Source organism: Apis laboriosa, unplaced genomic scaffold, assembly GCF_014066325.1.
Source record: "Apis laboriosa isolate Shangri-la unplaced genomic scaffold, ASM1406632v1 scaffold5213_cov150, whole genome shotgun sequence".
Taxonomy (NCBI): domain Eukaryota; kingdom Metazoa; phylum Arthropoda; class Insecta; order Hymenoptera; family Apidae; genus Apis; species Apis laboriosa.
Window position 1 is genome coordinate 575,008 of NW_025223582.1, and position 17,573 is coordinate 592,580.

Consider the following 17,573-nt stretch of genomic DNA (forward strand, 5'->3'; position numbering starts at 1 on the left):
ATGTTTGCTTGTAGACATATTTAAAAATTATTACAAATGGAGGGATCTTTATCTTTATCTTTATTTATACAAAATTGTTTATATAAAAGTTTCAATCACATGAATAGGAACGCTATTATATTTTTTCTAGTTATGAGAAACTATCATTAAAGATGATTATATCATTTTAGTGTGATAAAAAATGGTTTATTTAATGGAGAATATATTTAAAATTGTAAACGAATATATTTTATAAAAATGATAAATTATTTTATTTATTCTCTTAATTTATTATTTAATATTAGACTATTAAAAAATACAAAGTCAGTATATATTATATAGAGAAAATAGGCATTTTTATATTTTTTATAATCTAAAACTTTTTTTTTGATTACCAATAAATATGGAATTTACGCTTTTACGTTTTAATCATATATGCATAATGAATTGGAAAATTATTTTCAAGTACAATACAGTTCGAATCTTTGATCGTGATCTTTTTTTTTTATAAATATTTTGTTGAAATTGAAAATATATAAAAATTAATTTATTAGTTATATTCAATAGAATCATTGAATAATTTATTATTACCGAGTATATATTTTGCTGTAAATATTGATTTACTTAAATGACGATTTACTAATATGTAATTTTTCTATTATTTATCTTTGTGCGTGTGTGTATTATGATATTCTGTAAAAATTTTTGACCTTCGATTTATGAAAAAAATTTGTATCGTTCGCTAGTATCACACGTATGATGATTACATTATAATAGCATATGTACTAAGAATATTATTCATAATATTAAATAAAAAAAAATACGATACATTTATATTATATAAATCATATATAATTTTTTCAAAACTAATAATTATATGAATTATTATGTATTGTTATATTTAACAAAAGAAAAGAACAGTGTTGAATAATATTAATTTATAATTGTTTAGAAATATTAAACAATTTTTCAAACAATATTTATTCAAATGATTTTGATTTTAACAAATATGATTTTATATGTCTATGTTACAAAAAATTATTAAAAATAATTAGTGAAAGAAATTAAAAATTTATTTATGCATTATGCAATACTTGTTTCTAATTAATACACTGAACTTTTCTATATTTCCAGACATTATAATTTATAAATAGCATATTTTTAAATTTTAAAAATAAAAAAAAAATTATAGTAGATTTATTTTCACAAAAATATATTTTGAAATAATATTGATGATTTCAAAATCGTAAAAATAATTAAAACTATTGTCAAATTCTGATAAATTTTGATGAATAATTATAAATCTAAATTTTTAATGTATTCTTATAATATTTATTTTATGCATTTATCTTTAATATTAAAATTATAAAATGACAATTAATAGAAATTATTTATAAAAAGGATTACAAATTTTTTACAAGAATTTTTACTGAATTATAAGAATTAAATCACAAAAATAATGTTAACAAAGTTGAAAATATTTTAATATTCAGTCCCTTATATTTTTTAAATTAAATTTATATGATAAATCCAAAAAAGAAAATAAAAAAGAAGTAAAAAAATTTTTTGAAACTATTATTGCAATTATAAATATCTCTCAACATGTATGATATTAATTATTGAAATATTTTTGCTTATATTATGATTTTTAACTTACAAATAAGTTATGTTTCAAACAGCTATATTTAAATTTATTTCATCTTACCTTTTATTTTTATATGATTATTTACCTATCGGTACCAATTTTCACTCATCCTGTAATTAAAATAATTAAATCATAAATATATGATATATGAATATGATATTATATTCATATATAAATATATAAATGTATGAAGATTATATATATTTGAAATTATTTATAAAAATTATTTTATTTACCCACCCATTCGTGTTCCTCTACACCTTCCATATGATCTTGTTCCAAGGAGCACTGTATTACATCGCCCACAAAGTTACTCATAGTTTTTTGGATCTATCATATACATATTAATACAAATTTTACTTCTAATAATTTTTTGTTATTTACAATAAAAATTATTAGAAAATGAATGATAATTATTTGTAATTGAAATGAGATTTTTATATTTAATAACAATATTATAGATGCTTTTTATAATAATACTATAAGTGCATTTCATTTATACTGAATTATTTTTGAATATTTAAATACCTCTTCTTGTTTAGCTTTCACATCAGGATTCCATCCTAGTCTATTAAAAGATTGAGTAGATACAGAAAATGGTGTTGTTGATTGTTGCTTTACTACAATAGGTGCTGTAACTATTCCTTGGCCTTGATTTTCAGTTACTATACATAAAACACAAATACTTATAACATTAAAAAAAAAAATTATTAATTTTTACTTACAGTTGTCCATGCCAGGTGGTTTTAGACTTATTCTATAAGCTTGCTTGTTAGCACCATTAAACCATTCAGTAGCAGTCATAGTTGGTTTCCATGTAATTTTAGTTGGTGGAAATAAATCATCTTGGAAAAGTTCACTCTGAAAGATAATTAAAATTAATTAATTTATTTTTTTTTTTTAGAAGTTTTAATTTTATATCAAATTTACCTTTATACGCGGAACAGTAAAACTCAAGGGTTCTATTGTATTATTTGTTAATCTTAAAGCTGATGCAAATTCTACACTAGCAACATCGCATTTATTCTTAGGAAGAAACGATAAACCTTGATGCAAAGTACTACATCGATGATGACTAAGTGGACAACAATATGGAGGTTCTTCTGTTACTTCAAAAGCGTATATTGTAGAATCACCCTGTAAATATATTTTTTATGAAAAAACATTTTTTATTATATTTCAAATAACTTAATAAGAAATGATATTCTTACACGTCCTGTTAAGAAAAGTGTAGAACTATCTTCATCATAATATGGCATTAAAATTGCAGGCGACACATCTAATCCAACTGTTGTTAATGATGTATTAAGATTATCCGTTTTAAAAACATATATTTGCCTTTCTGAAACTCTAAAAAAAAAAAAATATAGATAGTAAAAAATTATTGTTTAATGATTATAAAAAATTTTATAAGTACTTAATGCTGTATGTACTTGTCAAAACCTAATACAACAAGAAATTGTCCCTTCAATGCCCATATAACTCGTGCACCTCTAGTACCAACAGGTCCTTTCCCAGTTTTAACTGGTACATCGTTAGATCTTGGTTTGTAAATTCGTAATTTCCCATCTTTACATGTACTTGCAAGATATTGACCACATGGTGACCATGCAAGACTAAAAATTTGATCGGTATGACACATTAGTGTTATTTTCGCAACTGCTGTATCACAAGATGACAAAAGCGTCAAATCCCAAATTTTCACAGTCATATCATAAGATGCTGATGCAAGAACATCTGATGCTAGTGGATGAAATTTAATTAAATATATTTTATCAGTATGAGCCTTTATGATATATTTTGGTTCGTTTGTTGGTTCTGATAATCCAGATTCTGGTATTTCCCATAATCGAATCATTCCATCATCACATGCTATTATAAGTAATAATAACAGATATCATTTAATAAATATTTTTATTATAAAATACCATAATAATTTAATAATATTAATAATTTCTTTACCAACAGCTAATCGTTGATTATCAAATGGATTCCATTGAAAATCCATTACAGTGGCACCATGTACTAATGCTGGCATTACACCATCTGGTAATCTTCCGGTTTTCTTTAATTCTAAAACTGCTATTTTGCCACCTGGTCCACTAAGTGGTACCGCAACGCGATCAGAATTAGCTGTAATCACAATTCAATTTAAAAATAAATGTATAAAAATATATATATAAATATGTAAATATGTATGTTTTATACAAATTACCATGAAAACCATCACATTCTCCAGATATTTGACGACTAATATTTCTTATATTTTCAATATGAGTAGATTTGTGACCAGGTGTACCTTTTAAATGTCGAAATTTTGATACTCTACCTATATATAATAAACATAATTAATACAATAATATATATTGTAATTATACTATACTATGATTATACTATAATTCTTATAACAAATAACAATTTTGAATTATTAATAAAAAGAAAATAAAAACCATAATCGAAAAGATAATATAACAAATTAGAATATTAAGTGATAAGTAGAGTTGAATAGTAAAGCAGAATTAAATTTAAACTTTATTAGAATTTAAATATACTAAGTATATCAATTACTAATATTTTATAAAAAATTTTTATATTTTTCTTACCAAATACAGTTGATGTTCTCTTTGGCGTTGGCGTTACAGAATTATCCACTTTCTCCAATCGCGGATCCATACTTTGCTGGCGCAACATTGAAATAACTTTTTTAACTTCATCTTCTTTAATCACCTCACTTTTGGTTTTAAAGGAATCTCTACGTCTCAACATCGTTGGCGAACCCATTGCCTTCTCTGCTAAATTTCCATCAGTTACAGATACAGAACGACTTTCGTAAAGTCTTCTTCTCTCAGCAATAGAATTTCTGTTTGTATTGCCTCGTTCGAAATTTCCTAATTCTTCATTTTCAGGCGATTCATCTTTACTCTTTATTTCAAAAACTTTGCGTCTTTCTGCAGTACTTGGTGTTTTTGGTTTGTAACCAGAATCACTTGAATTTGTATCTTCTTCCAAAGAACTGGAATCACTTTTTCCATTTTCCGTTTCTTTGATGCGTTCATTATTAAATGATGGCGATTTCTCTGGTTCAATATTATTCTCTATTTGATTATTTAAATCATTTTGATAACCATTTGTGTCATTATTTGGAGCAATAGGAACAGAAAAAATCTTGTCAAAAGAAAATTCTTGACTACCTGATTTTGCTTGAAACGGTTTTGGTCCAAGTCGAGGCTAAAAAAATTAAAAAAAAAATTAAGTTTTTTTCTTTTTTAAATGAAAATTTCATGATAAATTATTTATGATGATATTATAATTGTAATGAGAAAAATGAAATGAAGAAGAATATTATCAAGCATACAGAAGTAGAACATTTTTTTTAAAATAAAATTCTGTTCATAACGCTATTATTTTTTCTTATACCAGATTACAACCTTATATCCTCCAATTGCATTAGGATTCACGGATGTAACTACTGAGCCCATATTTGGTGATGTTCGAGGACGTGCGACTGGCTTCGGTTCATCTTCGGAAATACTATTAGTTCTTGATGACCTTGGTAAAGGTTTTGGTGGAATCATCTGACCTCCATTCTGCACTTTATTTTTGTCGTCTTCAATTTCTATTTTCTTTGGATCTTCTAATTTTTCAATATCATCCTCAGATAGTGATTCTTTATCATTCCCTTCTTGTGTCTTTGTATAAACTTTTGATGCAGCAATAGTTATGGATTTTAATTGTTTCTGCTCTATTTTTATTTCTCGTTCATTTTCTTTGAGTGTTGCTAAGTTTCCTTTATGTACCTAAGAGTATGGTAAATTTCTTAATGGTACAAATGTTTTTATTAACAAATTCCACTTTCAAAACTTTTATTTTACATTAATGCTATAAAATTTCTACAAACATTGCAGATGTACATTATCTGTACATTGCAATTGTAGAAAATACATAAAAAACAACAAAGACACAATATTTTTATAATTTCTTTTTATATCAAAGTTTCTACTTTCTTTTTACATCTATGCATAACAAAAAGATTCAAAAATTCAAATATGTACAAAAAGAAAGAATATATTGAAGCATTTGCTTAAAAACACAAGAGCTATGTTACGCGCATACTTAAGATTACTTACGCTGATATAATAAGCTACAGAACATCAATTGCCATTTAAATTACACGTGCCAGGAATAACACTTTGAATGGTGCTAATGTATAAACTATAAAACATACATTGGATATCTGAAACGTGAAAAAATATACACAGAGCATGAGGAAATGAAATTAAATAATGCAAAATGAAACGTACATTATCAGCCAAAAGAAAATGCATAAAGAAGTTTCTAAATATAAATAATAAAAATATTTAAATTATGTTCTACTTCTATATTACTTTCTTATGTACTTATGTATATAAATATACAATTAGCAAAGTATCAGAAAACAATAATTTATAAATTTGAATTGAATAATTTACAAATTTGAATATATTTATCAAGTTTGCATTAATAAATTATATATTATATATCTGATACATTGCTACTATTTGTTTAATATTAATCTATAATAATTTATCTATAATAAAAGTTAAACATAAATAATACATCGCATAGCACATTAAAAAGTAGAAAGAAAGATGTCTTTAAAAACTTATTTCAAACTGGCAAACAGAATAGCAAAAAGGATAATAAAATGAAATGATGATGATAAGCGTGCAATTTAATAACATCACATCATAAAAAATTATAACTTTTGATAAAATTAATCAATATTTTTCTATATTTATTAAAAAAAATTCTACTATATTTTATACATTTTAAGTTTTTTACATTTTTTAAAAGTGCTAAAAAAAAATATAGAAGTATTTACTTACAATAATGGATTCCTCCCCCTTATTTCTCTTAGCAGGATCTAAAGATATTTTAGGAACAGACATATTATGTCCTTTAATCCAGGCTGCTGCATTATTTTGTGCAACACATCCTATTGTATCTGGATAAATGTCAGCATGAAAATCTCTGTATGTCTAAAATTAAAATTTTGAAATTTAATTAAAAATTTTGATAATCAATAATTTTAATCAATAATTTTTAATTTTAAGAAATACATATAGTATTAATTACATTTTTAAAATATACTTACTTTTCGTGGAACTTGATACATAATAGGTATCACCATAGTGGAAGTGAGTTGTAATAATCTATTAACTTCAGCTTGCATCACAGTTAGTGCTCGTTTTGGCACTAAACATACTCCTTTTGTTTGTTCTCCACTGTGACGAATACCTTCAACTAAAAATGGATCTTTGTCCATAACTTCCATGTACATAATAGTAGTATCTCCTTTTCCAGCCAAAAAAAGCATATTTGTATCAGGATCAAAAAGAGGCATTAGAATACTGTGAAATATAATTTATATTATATTTTTATATTATATACATATATTATAGAATGATATAATTATTAAAAAAAAAGTCATTAAGACATTCTTAAAATAATAAAATAATTTCAGAAAATAAAGTATTAATCAATTCTTACCCTGTACTACAATCCAATTCTAAGGTTTTTACAGGTTCATTTAAATGCCTCAAGTCTCTTATATAAATCTGTCTTAATCTTGCTGCATCAAATCCTGTAGTGAGTATTCTATCACTGTTATTCAACCAAACACATCTAGAATCTTTGATACTTTGATGACTGGAACAGCAATTGACAATGCAAGTAGAAGCACGAGGATCTATGATTCTCACTTGTTTATCTTTGCAAGATGTAGCTAAGAGTATACCATCTTGCTTCCAACTTAAAGATTGAATAACATCTGTATGTTCATTATTAGCTGTAACATAATAAAGTAATATTATATAAATTAAAAATTATTAGAAAATGTTTTATCTAGCACTCAAATATGATATTTTTTATTTACAAAATAATTCTTGTTGTGAAATCACATCCCATAGAGATAAATTTGTATATGATACTGTTGTAAGAAGATGTTCAGCTGAAGGATGCCAACATACTACTTCCACTCTTCTTTGACGATGAGAGAATGTACATTCAGGATTACACAAAGGTTCCTCTAAGCCAGCTTCTGGAATGTGCCATAGCTTAACCTATAATAAGAAAATTATAGTAATTTATAATTTAATTAATTATACAATATAAATAACATAATTATGCAAATATTTATAATTGATAAATATTTTTATCATAAAATATTATGACTTACAAGACAATCCTGAGAACCAGTAGCTAATAAACCATCATGAAATGGAGAAAAATCCATATCGGTTACTGTATCTGCATGAGCATGAAGTAAAGGCATAGTTTTGCTTTTTCTTCCATAATCTTCCAATGGTAATACAGCAAGATTAGATCCTAATTTAAAAGAAGAAAGCAAAAAGAATGTAATATAAAAATTTAAAAGATATGATATATATTTTATATAAAGATATAAATATACCATTATGATCTACATTAAATGCCATAAATGCAGCGGATGCTGTAATATTATTGCCATAAGTTTGATAGGAACCAACTGAAATGTCCCTAATGCAAGCTTCTGGTTTAGGAACAATAGGAGCTGCATTTTTATATTTAGATGCTTTAAAACGCCAAGCCATTTTGACGTTTTCAATTATAGCTTTCAGATCAATTAGTGCTTAAATCATGTAATCTGATAAAAATAATAACACAAATTATTCATTTTAGAATTTTTTAATTTATGCACTATTCAAAAAAAAAAATTTTTTTAAAATAGAAAATAAAATATTTTTATTAAAATATAAAAATTTCAAATTTTTTAATTATATTTCAGAGATTAAATAAGTTATTATTGCTTTTAGGTACATAGAAAAAACATTAATGAAGGGTTTCAAGTTAGTATAAAACTGTGCATGACTAATAATTTGGGGGTGAGAATCACCCCACCCTTGTCTGTTGCAACTTCGCAAGTAATAACAATAACAGTCAATATAATTTCTAAAATAAAAAGAAGTAAAATCGATCGATGTATTCTACTTACAAGCCTCTATTCGGCGTGGCTTTGCACGCTTTTCACAAAATATTAGTAAAGAATTAAATTCAGCAAAAAATCAGCTATTATAAACACGACGATGGCAGATAGGCGTCTCTGATTTCTACCAGTCTACGGCTGACAGGCGGAAACAGGAAAATCCCCCTCCAACAGACTTCTTCTATCTCTGTCAATCACAAGCAAATTATATAATGTGTACCAAAAAAATATTTAACAAAAAAATATTTAAGAATATTTAAACAAAATATAAAAAGTCTCGAATTATAATAAAAACTTATATTAATAGAAACATAATTATAATGCTATTATATATTATTTATAATGCTTTTTAATATTTAGAATATTAATACTTAAAATATTCTAAAATGTGCGATTTTAAAGAAATAATTATAATAATAATTGCAATAATTTATTAAATAATAATAGTAATAATAATATATAATAATGTATAGTAATAAATAATTAAAAGTATATAATATATTTTGAATTCAATATAAGTGCATAGTAAAATATATATAAAAAAAATAATTTAAATGCCTATTATATAAAATTAATTTTATATTAATAATTATTGAAATTAAATTAAAAAAAAATAAATAAATTCATTTACCAAATTAAAATTTTTGCAATTTTATATTCTATTAAATTGTTTATAAGACACACATTCATAGAATATTTTTATTATTGAACACACATACATTCGTATTTATAAGCTACCATGTATATGTGCAGTTACGTTCCGAAATCAACTGCAAGTACAGGCCCAATATCGGTCGTTATTCCAGCGATAATAATATGTGAAAAAAGTTAATAATTTTAACACTGATGAAATTAATAATGTTAAAAAATTTATGTATTCTTTAAATTACTTAGTTTTTCATATACTTATACCTTATATTTAATGTTTTTGTGTTTGAATTTTTATAATAGTTATTTATGAATCATGAAAAAAGATATCAATTTGCACAAACATAAAAGAAAAGATTATTTCTATTTAAATTTTAAATTTACATTTAAATAAAGTTTTCATTTATTTTTTTTTCATTTTATATTATTCTCTTAATAAAGCCAATTGCAATAATGGAACAACCTTTAAAGAAGATAAGTCTGCCAAGACAGCCTGAAAATAAAAAATTAATAACAGAATTTCTTATAAATAATTAACGAAATAATTATTTTACCTCTACACTTTGTTGATTATTAACTTGCATCAAATTTTCCTTTCGGAAACTCAATATAGTGACTGCAAGTAAAGGGATAATTTCTAATGAATCGTATCCTAAAATTAGATCCCAAAGGCAAAGCAATTGTTCTGGTGGCAAATGGCCACTGAAACCTCTCATGATCCACTTAAAAACAATTCTAATCCTATAAAATATTTTATTCAAAGCATTAATTATTTCTGATAATGATATAAATATAAAATATAAATTAAACTTACGGTTGTATATGAATGTTTCTAAAGTGAATCCAAAGCAAAGGTTCGTGACACTGTAGTAATCTCTCAAAGAGCAAACACAATGCTACAATACCTTGTTCGTGACTAGAAACAGTGTGCAATCGAAACCAATACCGCAAATAAAAAGCTCGAAAGGTATAATACATTGCACACGGATCGTCATATAAGTAACAAAACGGTGTAGCTAATATTAAAATTAATATTAAATTATATATATTTTAATAATAAATCAATTAATTTTGTTTAAATATCTATCAATTTTCACAAATTTTTTTATATTAATTTTAAATTAATTTTTGTACCATACATCGTAAAGCCATGAAATGGAATCACACCACTTGGTGGAAAAACTAGAGTATTTTCCAAAGTGGCTGGCTTTCCTTGTAAAACAGCATGTATTACTTGACCTCCAGCACTTCTATCAGTTGTAACAGGTGCTAATACTTCCGAATCACGAGAAAAACATAACATTGTTTTATATAAAACGTCTTCAAATACAAAATATTGATCATCATTTCTGGCTGTTAGCTGCACATCCTGAAATAAAAATATAAAAAACAAATCATAAAAATAATCAAAAAAAAATTTAAGAAAGATTCTTAATAAAAAAAAAAAATAAAAATGATAAAAGAAATCTGTTACCTTTATTATTAGTTTATCTATAACAATATCATATTGTAATACCATATTTTTTAATTCTTCATAATATTCTAAGTCCTAAAAAAATATTCAAATTTTAATTCTTTCTATTTTTTTTTTTTTTTCGTATAATAGAATATTGGAATTTTTACATTCTGTTTTACTGCGGATCCCAACACAAGAGACCACAGACGACCACGAAGAGCTCGAGGTGCTCCGCGTTTCAAAAATTCTTGTGCAATTGGAGCATGATTCGATTTCAATATTTTCTCACCGATATAAATTCTCTCTTCTTCTAGATTTGCAAAATTTTCTGAACTGGGCATATCGGGATTCACTCCTAATAATGGCATACCTTTTGCCAATTCCACATACAAACATCTCTATTCAAAAAATAATAATGATAATAATTTATTATTAATTTATGTAATAATGTGTTTAAATATTTATATATATTAGTTTAAATATATTTATTTTTTATTTAAAAAAAGTATAATAAAGAAAAATACCAGTTGCATGAGTGTTTTTACGCGAATTTCTATGTGGCTGAATTCCCAATTCAATTCATCTCTGAAAGATCGTTATTTTTATTAAAATGGAAAAAACTTATGAAATATTTATTAAGAAATAATAAATATGTACGGCTGTTTTTTAAAGAAAGGATTTCGAATAGAAAATAGCACATCCAGGAAGTCTTTTGGGGCGTAAAGAGGTCTATATTGTGACAAATCTAAATATTAAATTGAACAAAATTTAAATTTATTATAATTGCTTTTTTTTACATTTTTATTAGAATTTTTATTTAATAAATCAATATTAAGATCACCGATATCATAAGTGCTTAATTCATTCCATTTTTCAGCAAGTTCTTCGCGATCTGCGTTTGGTCTTATGCGTGCCAATGGCACATTTAATTCATTACATGTTGAATTTAAAGATTTTTGTATTCTACGCTCCCATTGAATTTGAGCCTTTTTTAAATAAGTTAAATCCACTTCGTTCGTGGTTGATTCTGATGCAGCAGATAAAGAACCCTTACAAAATATTTAATTAAAGATTCTCATTAAAACAAACATTTTTAATAAAAATGATATATACTTGCGATCTGACCCAATGAAATACCGTATTTCTAATTTCTGTTTCTAAACCATTACTTTTTAATGCGTCCAATAACGTATTTTTAAAATCTTCTCTTTTTACTGCAGTAGAAGCAACGAGTTTCTAAAAAACAAAAGTAATAATTATTAGTTGTGTTTTTGATTTTTCGAATATTTTATATTTCCGGTTTTCGTATTAAAAACAGATTCGAATTGTAATTGCTTTTTTGAATCAAAGTATAATTAAAATTTCTTTCTTACATGATAAATAAATATTTTTCTAAAATGAATATAAAATTTTTTATTTTTAAAAATTTCTGTATGATTAAATACTTTGTGCGTACCTGAATTTCAGTATAAAGACTTTTATAATTAGCCATACTTTGTATTTCTTCTGTTAATTTTTCTGCAGATTTTTTTAATGATGTTTTTTTGGATTCTTCAATATAATTGGATTCTTCTATATTGTCAGTCATTTTTATATTTTTCGAAAATTTCTATTTGGTCTGAATTGTTTTATAATAAATCCGAAAAGTGGTCGCCATTTGTAAATAAATTCATTTCCGCAGTCACAGTGATGAATACAGGGGTGAGTTGCGTTTACATTTGCGCAATCGAATATTCAAAATTAAAAATTGTTATTATATTCTTGATTTATATGTTATAAAATTTTCAATATTTTGTGTATATTATAAAAATTTCTTTTTTAAATTATAGGAAGAAATATTTCTAAAAGTGATACATTTATTGAAATCTTTTAATAAAAATGATCATTAAAAGTAACATAAGTTTCTTTATCTCTACAACGATTTGGAGTCGCTCAAATAGGGTATTATCTTTGAAATACGTACATTTTTTTGAATGTTCGAACGTCCCGTGCCAAAATTTTAGGCCGGTGCGCTTGCAGGAAAATGGCGGCGCGATAACCTGTGTTTTGAAACGTAACGTTAGACGTGATCGTGATTGGAAACACGTCAAGAATGGATATTTCAAGTATGCTTGAAGTACAAGTGAATGAAGTGAAGGAAGTAGACAGTAAAGAAAATGGTGAGATTGTGGAGTTTTAAAGGACGAGTTTGTACGAGATATCGTGAAATATAATGTGTCTAACCTACTTCATATTGCAGTAACTCCCAGAGAACTACTTCCAAGTACGACAAATGTACCAGTATCTATTTCTCAAGAGGAGTGTAGCTATTATAAACTTATGTTTGGCAATGGTAAGTTCATAAAATTTACATATACTCAATTTATATTGTCTGTTAATTTGCTATTTCAACAAATTTGTCTATAATATCATTTGGTACAGCATGGCACTTGTCATATTTTTATTGTATATAAAAAACATTGCAATTTTAAAATAATAAAAAAAAGATAGCAAAAGTTATATTCTAGAGTATTAACAATAATTTTTTATTTTATGAAATTTTTAATAAAAAATTTCAATATTAATCTAATGATCATATAATTTTTTGTTTATTTTTTATATTGTTTCTAATGCAAAAATATTTCATCACAGATTAAAATTTAAATTTTAAAAAAATATAAATATTAAATTTTTAAGTTAAAAAAATAAATTTTTTAAAAAATTAAAAAAAAATGAAAATATATAATTTTAAATTTATATAATTCAGAGATCTCAGCAGTACGGTTTCAAAGATTACATTGCACAGCATGCGATGCACATATTGGATCTGCACCAGCAGATTCTCATAATATGTTTGAACATCCTGTACTACATACATTGCTCTGTGCAAAATGCAGAGATTTCTATGGAGATGGCACCTTTGAACAAGGTACATATTATTATTGATACTTGCAAAAATTAATTCAAATTTTATATTTTTTTAATTGTATTTTATAGGTGATGATGCAACAGATATGTTTTGTAGATGGTGTGCAAATGGTGGCAATTTATATTGCTGCTCTTTTTGTAGTAACACATTTTGTTATAAATGTATTAAAAGGAATTTTGATCCTATATTGAGAAAAAAGATTGAAGCAGATGAAAAATGGAAATGTTTCGTCTGTGATCCCAGAGATTTATATAATTTAAGAGGAACTTGTTGGGCTTTGCTACAACATATTCAGACAATGAATAGGTAAACAAGATCAAAAATTAAAATAAAAAGGTATTTAAGATTAAATATAATTATATATATCATATATATTTAAATTTTTTCAGATTATTTCAAAATAATTGTAATATGTCTCAAGAGGAAATAGATGAAAAAATAAATACTGATGAATCAAAATGTTGTCCACGTAGAAGAAAACGAAAGCGTCGACGAAATGGTTCAAATTCAGAAGAAGATGATGAAACTTATACACCCAAACAAATAGTATCAAATGTTCTTTCTAAACGTAAAAAAAGAGGTCGAAAAGTAAGGTTTTCTGATGGAAACAATGCATCTTTATCTAATAATTATCATAGCGGAATATCAGATGATACAACTATGGATCATAATGAAATATTACCATCTTTACTTTCATGCGAGCAAACAATGGTTGAATGTGAAAATGTGACTGTTAATGGAGACGGTATGGTTATAGCGCAACCTCGAGTATATCCTGGTCGAGTAAATTCTACAATTGCGCGGCAATCAACAATGTGTAGCACATCTGTCGTAAGCGTTGTTACAAATCCAAAATTTGTACAACTTGCAACTCCTATTGTACCTCTTCGTCATACTTCTAATTCACTAAATCAAATGAATCAAATGAATTTATATCAGACATTACATTCTGCGCCAACTCCAATGGTTACCATACCTAATCAGAATATTAATATATTAAATCGATCACGGTTCCCTTTACCCGAGTCGCATACGTCATGTATAACTACAAATTCAAATATTATAGAGATTGAAAGTGATTCAGAAGATATAGCAGTTGTTGGTCCATCACAAGTTCCACGTTCTTCTAAGAATTTTACTACTAATAATAAAGCAGTACCTGTTGCTCTTGTAAGTTCAAAAAATAATTATAATAATGTAAAGAGACAAGAAGTACAAGAGCGGCGCAACGTAAAAACATTAAACCAAAGGTTATTTCCTCATGGTAAAGAGATCAATAATATTTTAGTTAATCTAAAAACGAAATTCCAAGGTTTATTTGAGACATCTCAACGAGAGGAATTTAAAAAGTATGAATTAAATGATGCTCGTCTTTTAATTAAACAATTTCATTGCGATATACGTGATACTATAACTCAATTAGCATATATTAATGACAGAATAATACGAGAATATAATAGATGGAAAAGATATCAAACAAAAATAGGAATTATTCATTGTTCGGATGAAAATAATACTCGTAAGAAAGTTAATTGTGAAGAAATACCTCTTGATATGATTTGTACAAATGAATCTGATTCGGACACTAATATTGATAACGAAATAGAATATAGCATTATGGATCCATCTGATCTGATTGGTACTACAAACGTGGTCGATGGAATAAATTTTTTCAAAAAGAGAAACACTATAGATCGAGCTGTAGGGAACCATTCTGCTCTCTTAGCAGATAAATCGGTGCAAATAAATACTATGGAATTACAAGATTATGATCGATGCATAAGCTATTTTGCATTGAAAAAAGTGACTCAACAATCAGAGAAAAGAAATATTTCTATATCATCTGTTAAACAAATTAATAAGTCATTTGGAAATTATGAAGACCATTTTATTCAATTCTTACAAAAGCAAAATATAAAATCTCGAATTATACAAACTGAAAACTTTAAAGAGTTACCTGATCCAAATGAAACATCGTTAAAGGATTTAATAGAAGCTAATTCGCCATTTATTTCTGAAATGTTAGGAACTATGGATAAATCGAATGTTTCAAGTAACAGTAATTCAAATATTTCTGTTAAGAAGGAAAGCGATCTAAAATCCTATGAGTCGCGACGGGGAAATTCAATTACCTGCAAAGCTGTTGATGATCTTGTGAAAATGGTTAGTAACATAAACGATGATTTAGATAAAAAGACTGCCGCGAATGAATTTATTGATGATTTAAAAAATCAAAGTGAAACTCAAAAAAAACATTTCTCTATTGCTGATAATCTTGGTGTATTAAATACGTCAAATAATAATGAACAGAATTCCAATAAATCTATTGCCATAGGATCTGAAAGCAGCAATGAAGATGACTGTACTATTATTGACGATTAATTAAATAATAGTTATTCAATATCTTTCGTGAGTTTTATTAGTACTTTAATCATTTATCTACTTATTATTTTTTATTAATCAGTTGTATGAATATTGCATGATAAGTATTGAAATCAATGAAAAATTACATGATAAATAAATTCAATGATAAATTAAATTTAGCATGACAAAAAACAATTCATTGTTATATATTTCTATTTTATATTTTATAATTTTCTTTAATCTTTTAATCTTTTCTAATAAGTCTTCAACTATTATAGATTTATTTCATTTCTTCAAAATATTCATTAAAATATCTGAAATTTATTGGCAATTTTCGTATTTTGATCATATTAAAAAATTTCTAATTGAGATATTTAGATTTAAGATATTTAAACGTAGATTTTCTACGAAAATTTAAGAACTTTTGTTAATTTATTAAATATTGTATGTTGCATAAGTAATACTGATTAATAGAATAAAAATATTAATAAAAATGCTTAAATAAGTAGAAAGTTGTCATAGTTTGTTTTGTACAGATAGTATGTAATGAATAATGTAAAAATTTTAGTTTCTTTTAAATAATTTTTAAATTATTTTTATATATATTGATAATTTTTTCTATAAATTAAGAAATTTCTTTACTTATTTTTATAATAATAGTAAAGTTCGAAAATTTTTTCAAATTTTTTGATCAAATTTTTGCTATATTTATATGAGCATTTCTATCTTATATAAAGATATTTCATATAAATATATTTAATAGCTATATTTATTTAAATAACATATGATTTGTTTGAAACGAACATGCAAAAAATGGTAAAAAAAGGCCATAAAATTGTTGATAGTATTTTATATGTCTTAATATATTTGATCTGGGATGTTATTAAAATGGTCACTTAATCTATAATAAATAATAAATTTATCTATTAAGTAAAGCTAAATCTAAAGAATACTTTTTTACAAAATATTTAAAATAATAGTTATCTTTTTTTTTATAGATTTTATAGCATTTTGTTTTATTTATTTTTCATTAAAAAAAAAAATTTAAAAGATAGAAGTAACTTCTGAAATAAATAATATAGGTGCTGATTTTAGTTTCTTTAATTAATTTTAATCATATTTTGAATTTCAAAGTTCAAGTTTTGCTTAATTTTATTTATTTTTTTCATATATACATATATCGATTCCGAAAATCAATATATTACTTTTTTATCTTTAAATTAACTATATCCTATGTATTATATCCTATGTATACAGATAAATATTTGTCTCTAGATACATACAACAAGTCCATAAAAATTTTTCTTTGCAAACATTTTATGAATATTTATATACGCAGTCAAATATATAAAGGAAACGCAACAAAGTTATGAAATTTGTAACGTTTCGCAATATTAAAATGTCGTCTGTGTATTTATAAAGGATACAAAGATTAAAAAGATGAAAGTATTTTAAATGTTATATTTAAAATAATAATTTTGATAATTATTCATTGATATTTTAAATCAAAATTATTAAATAAGTAATTTTTTAATTACATTTTTTAAAATGAAAATAAAATTAAAATATG

General features: G+C 24.8%; 3 protein-coding genes across 5 annotated transcripts; 1 reads left to right on the forward strand and 2 right to left on the reverse strand.

Moving 5' to 3' along the window:
• Positions 1-1,510: 1,510 nt before the first annotated feature.
• LOC122717487 (coronin-7) lies at positions 1,511-9,968 on the reverse strand. 3 transcript variants are annotated; one of them, XM_043941598.1, is made up of 19 exons: positions 9,830-9,968; positions 8,637-8,814; positions 8,076-8,288; positions 7,842-7,990; positions 7,539-7,725; positions 7,154-7,451; positions 6,759-7,014; positions 6,490-6,642; positions 5,053-5,421; positions 4,228-4,852; positions 3,840-3,953; positions 3,587-3,757; positions 3,058-3,496; positions 2,836-2,974; positions 2,555-2,761; positions 2,350-2,485; positions 2,153-2,289; positions 1,865-1,954; positions 1,511-1,734 (listed from the first exon to the last, which is right to left on the reverse strand). In XM_043941598.1, the coding sequence occupies exons 3-19, from the start codon at positions 8,233-8,235 to the stop codon at positions 1,726-1,728; spliced, it is 3,639 nt and encodes a 1,212-aa protein (XP_043797533.1). In that variant the 5' UTR covers positions 8,236-8,288; positions 8,637-8,814; positions 9,830-9,968; the 3' UTR covers positions 1,511-1,725. The 3 variants fall into 3 exon arrangements, with proteins under 3 accessions (XP_043797533.1, XP_043797534.1, XP_043797535.1); XM_043941599.1 differs by lacking the exon at positions 5,053-5,421 and having other exon boundaries at positions 9,830-9,961; XM_043941600.1 differs by lacking the exons at positions 1,511-1,734; positions 1,865-1,954; positions 2,153-2,289; positions 2,350-2,485; positions 2,555-2,761 and having other exon boundaries at positions 2,849-2,974; positions 3,042-3,496.
• On the reverse strand, positions 9,700-12,969 carry LOC122717523 (TBC1 domain family member 19). The gene is made up of 10 exons (XM_043941687.1): positions 12,959-12,969; positions 12,188-12,770; positions 11,845-11,967; positions 11,500-11,780; positions 11,256-11,316; positions 10,899-11,129; positions 10,410-10,644; positions 10,090-10,291; positions 9,830-10,016; positions 9,700-9,768 (listed from the first exon to the last, which is right to left on the reverse strand). Exons 2-10 carry the CDS (start codon positions 12,317-12,319, stop codon positions 9,700-9,702), a joined length of 1,521 nt encoding a protein of 506 aa, XP_043797622.1. The 5' UTR covers positions 12,320-12,770; positions 12,959-12,969.
• LOC122717488 lies at positions 12,764-16,042 on the forward strand. Its single transcript, XM_043941601.1, has 5 exons — positions 12,764-12,890; positions 12,971-13,063; positions 13,478-13,639; positions 13,708-13,945; positions 14,029-16,042. The coding sequence occupies exons 1-5, from the start codon at positions 12,824-12,826 to the stop codon at positions 16,019-16,021; spliced, it is 2,553 nt and encodes an 850-aa protein (XP_043797536.1). The 5' UTR covers positions 12,764-12,823; the 3' UTR covers positions 16,022-16,042.
• The last annotated feature ends 1,531 nt before the right edge of the window (positions 16,043-17,573 follow it).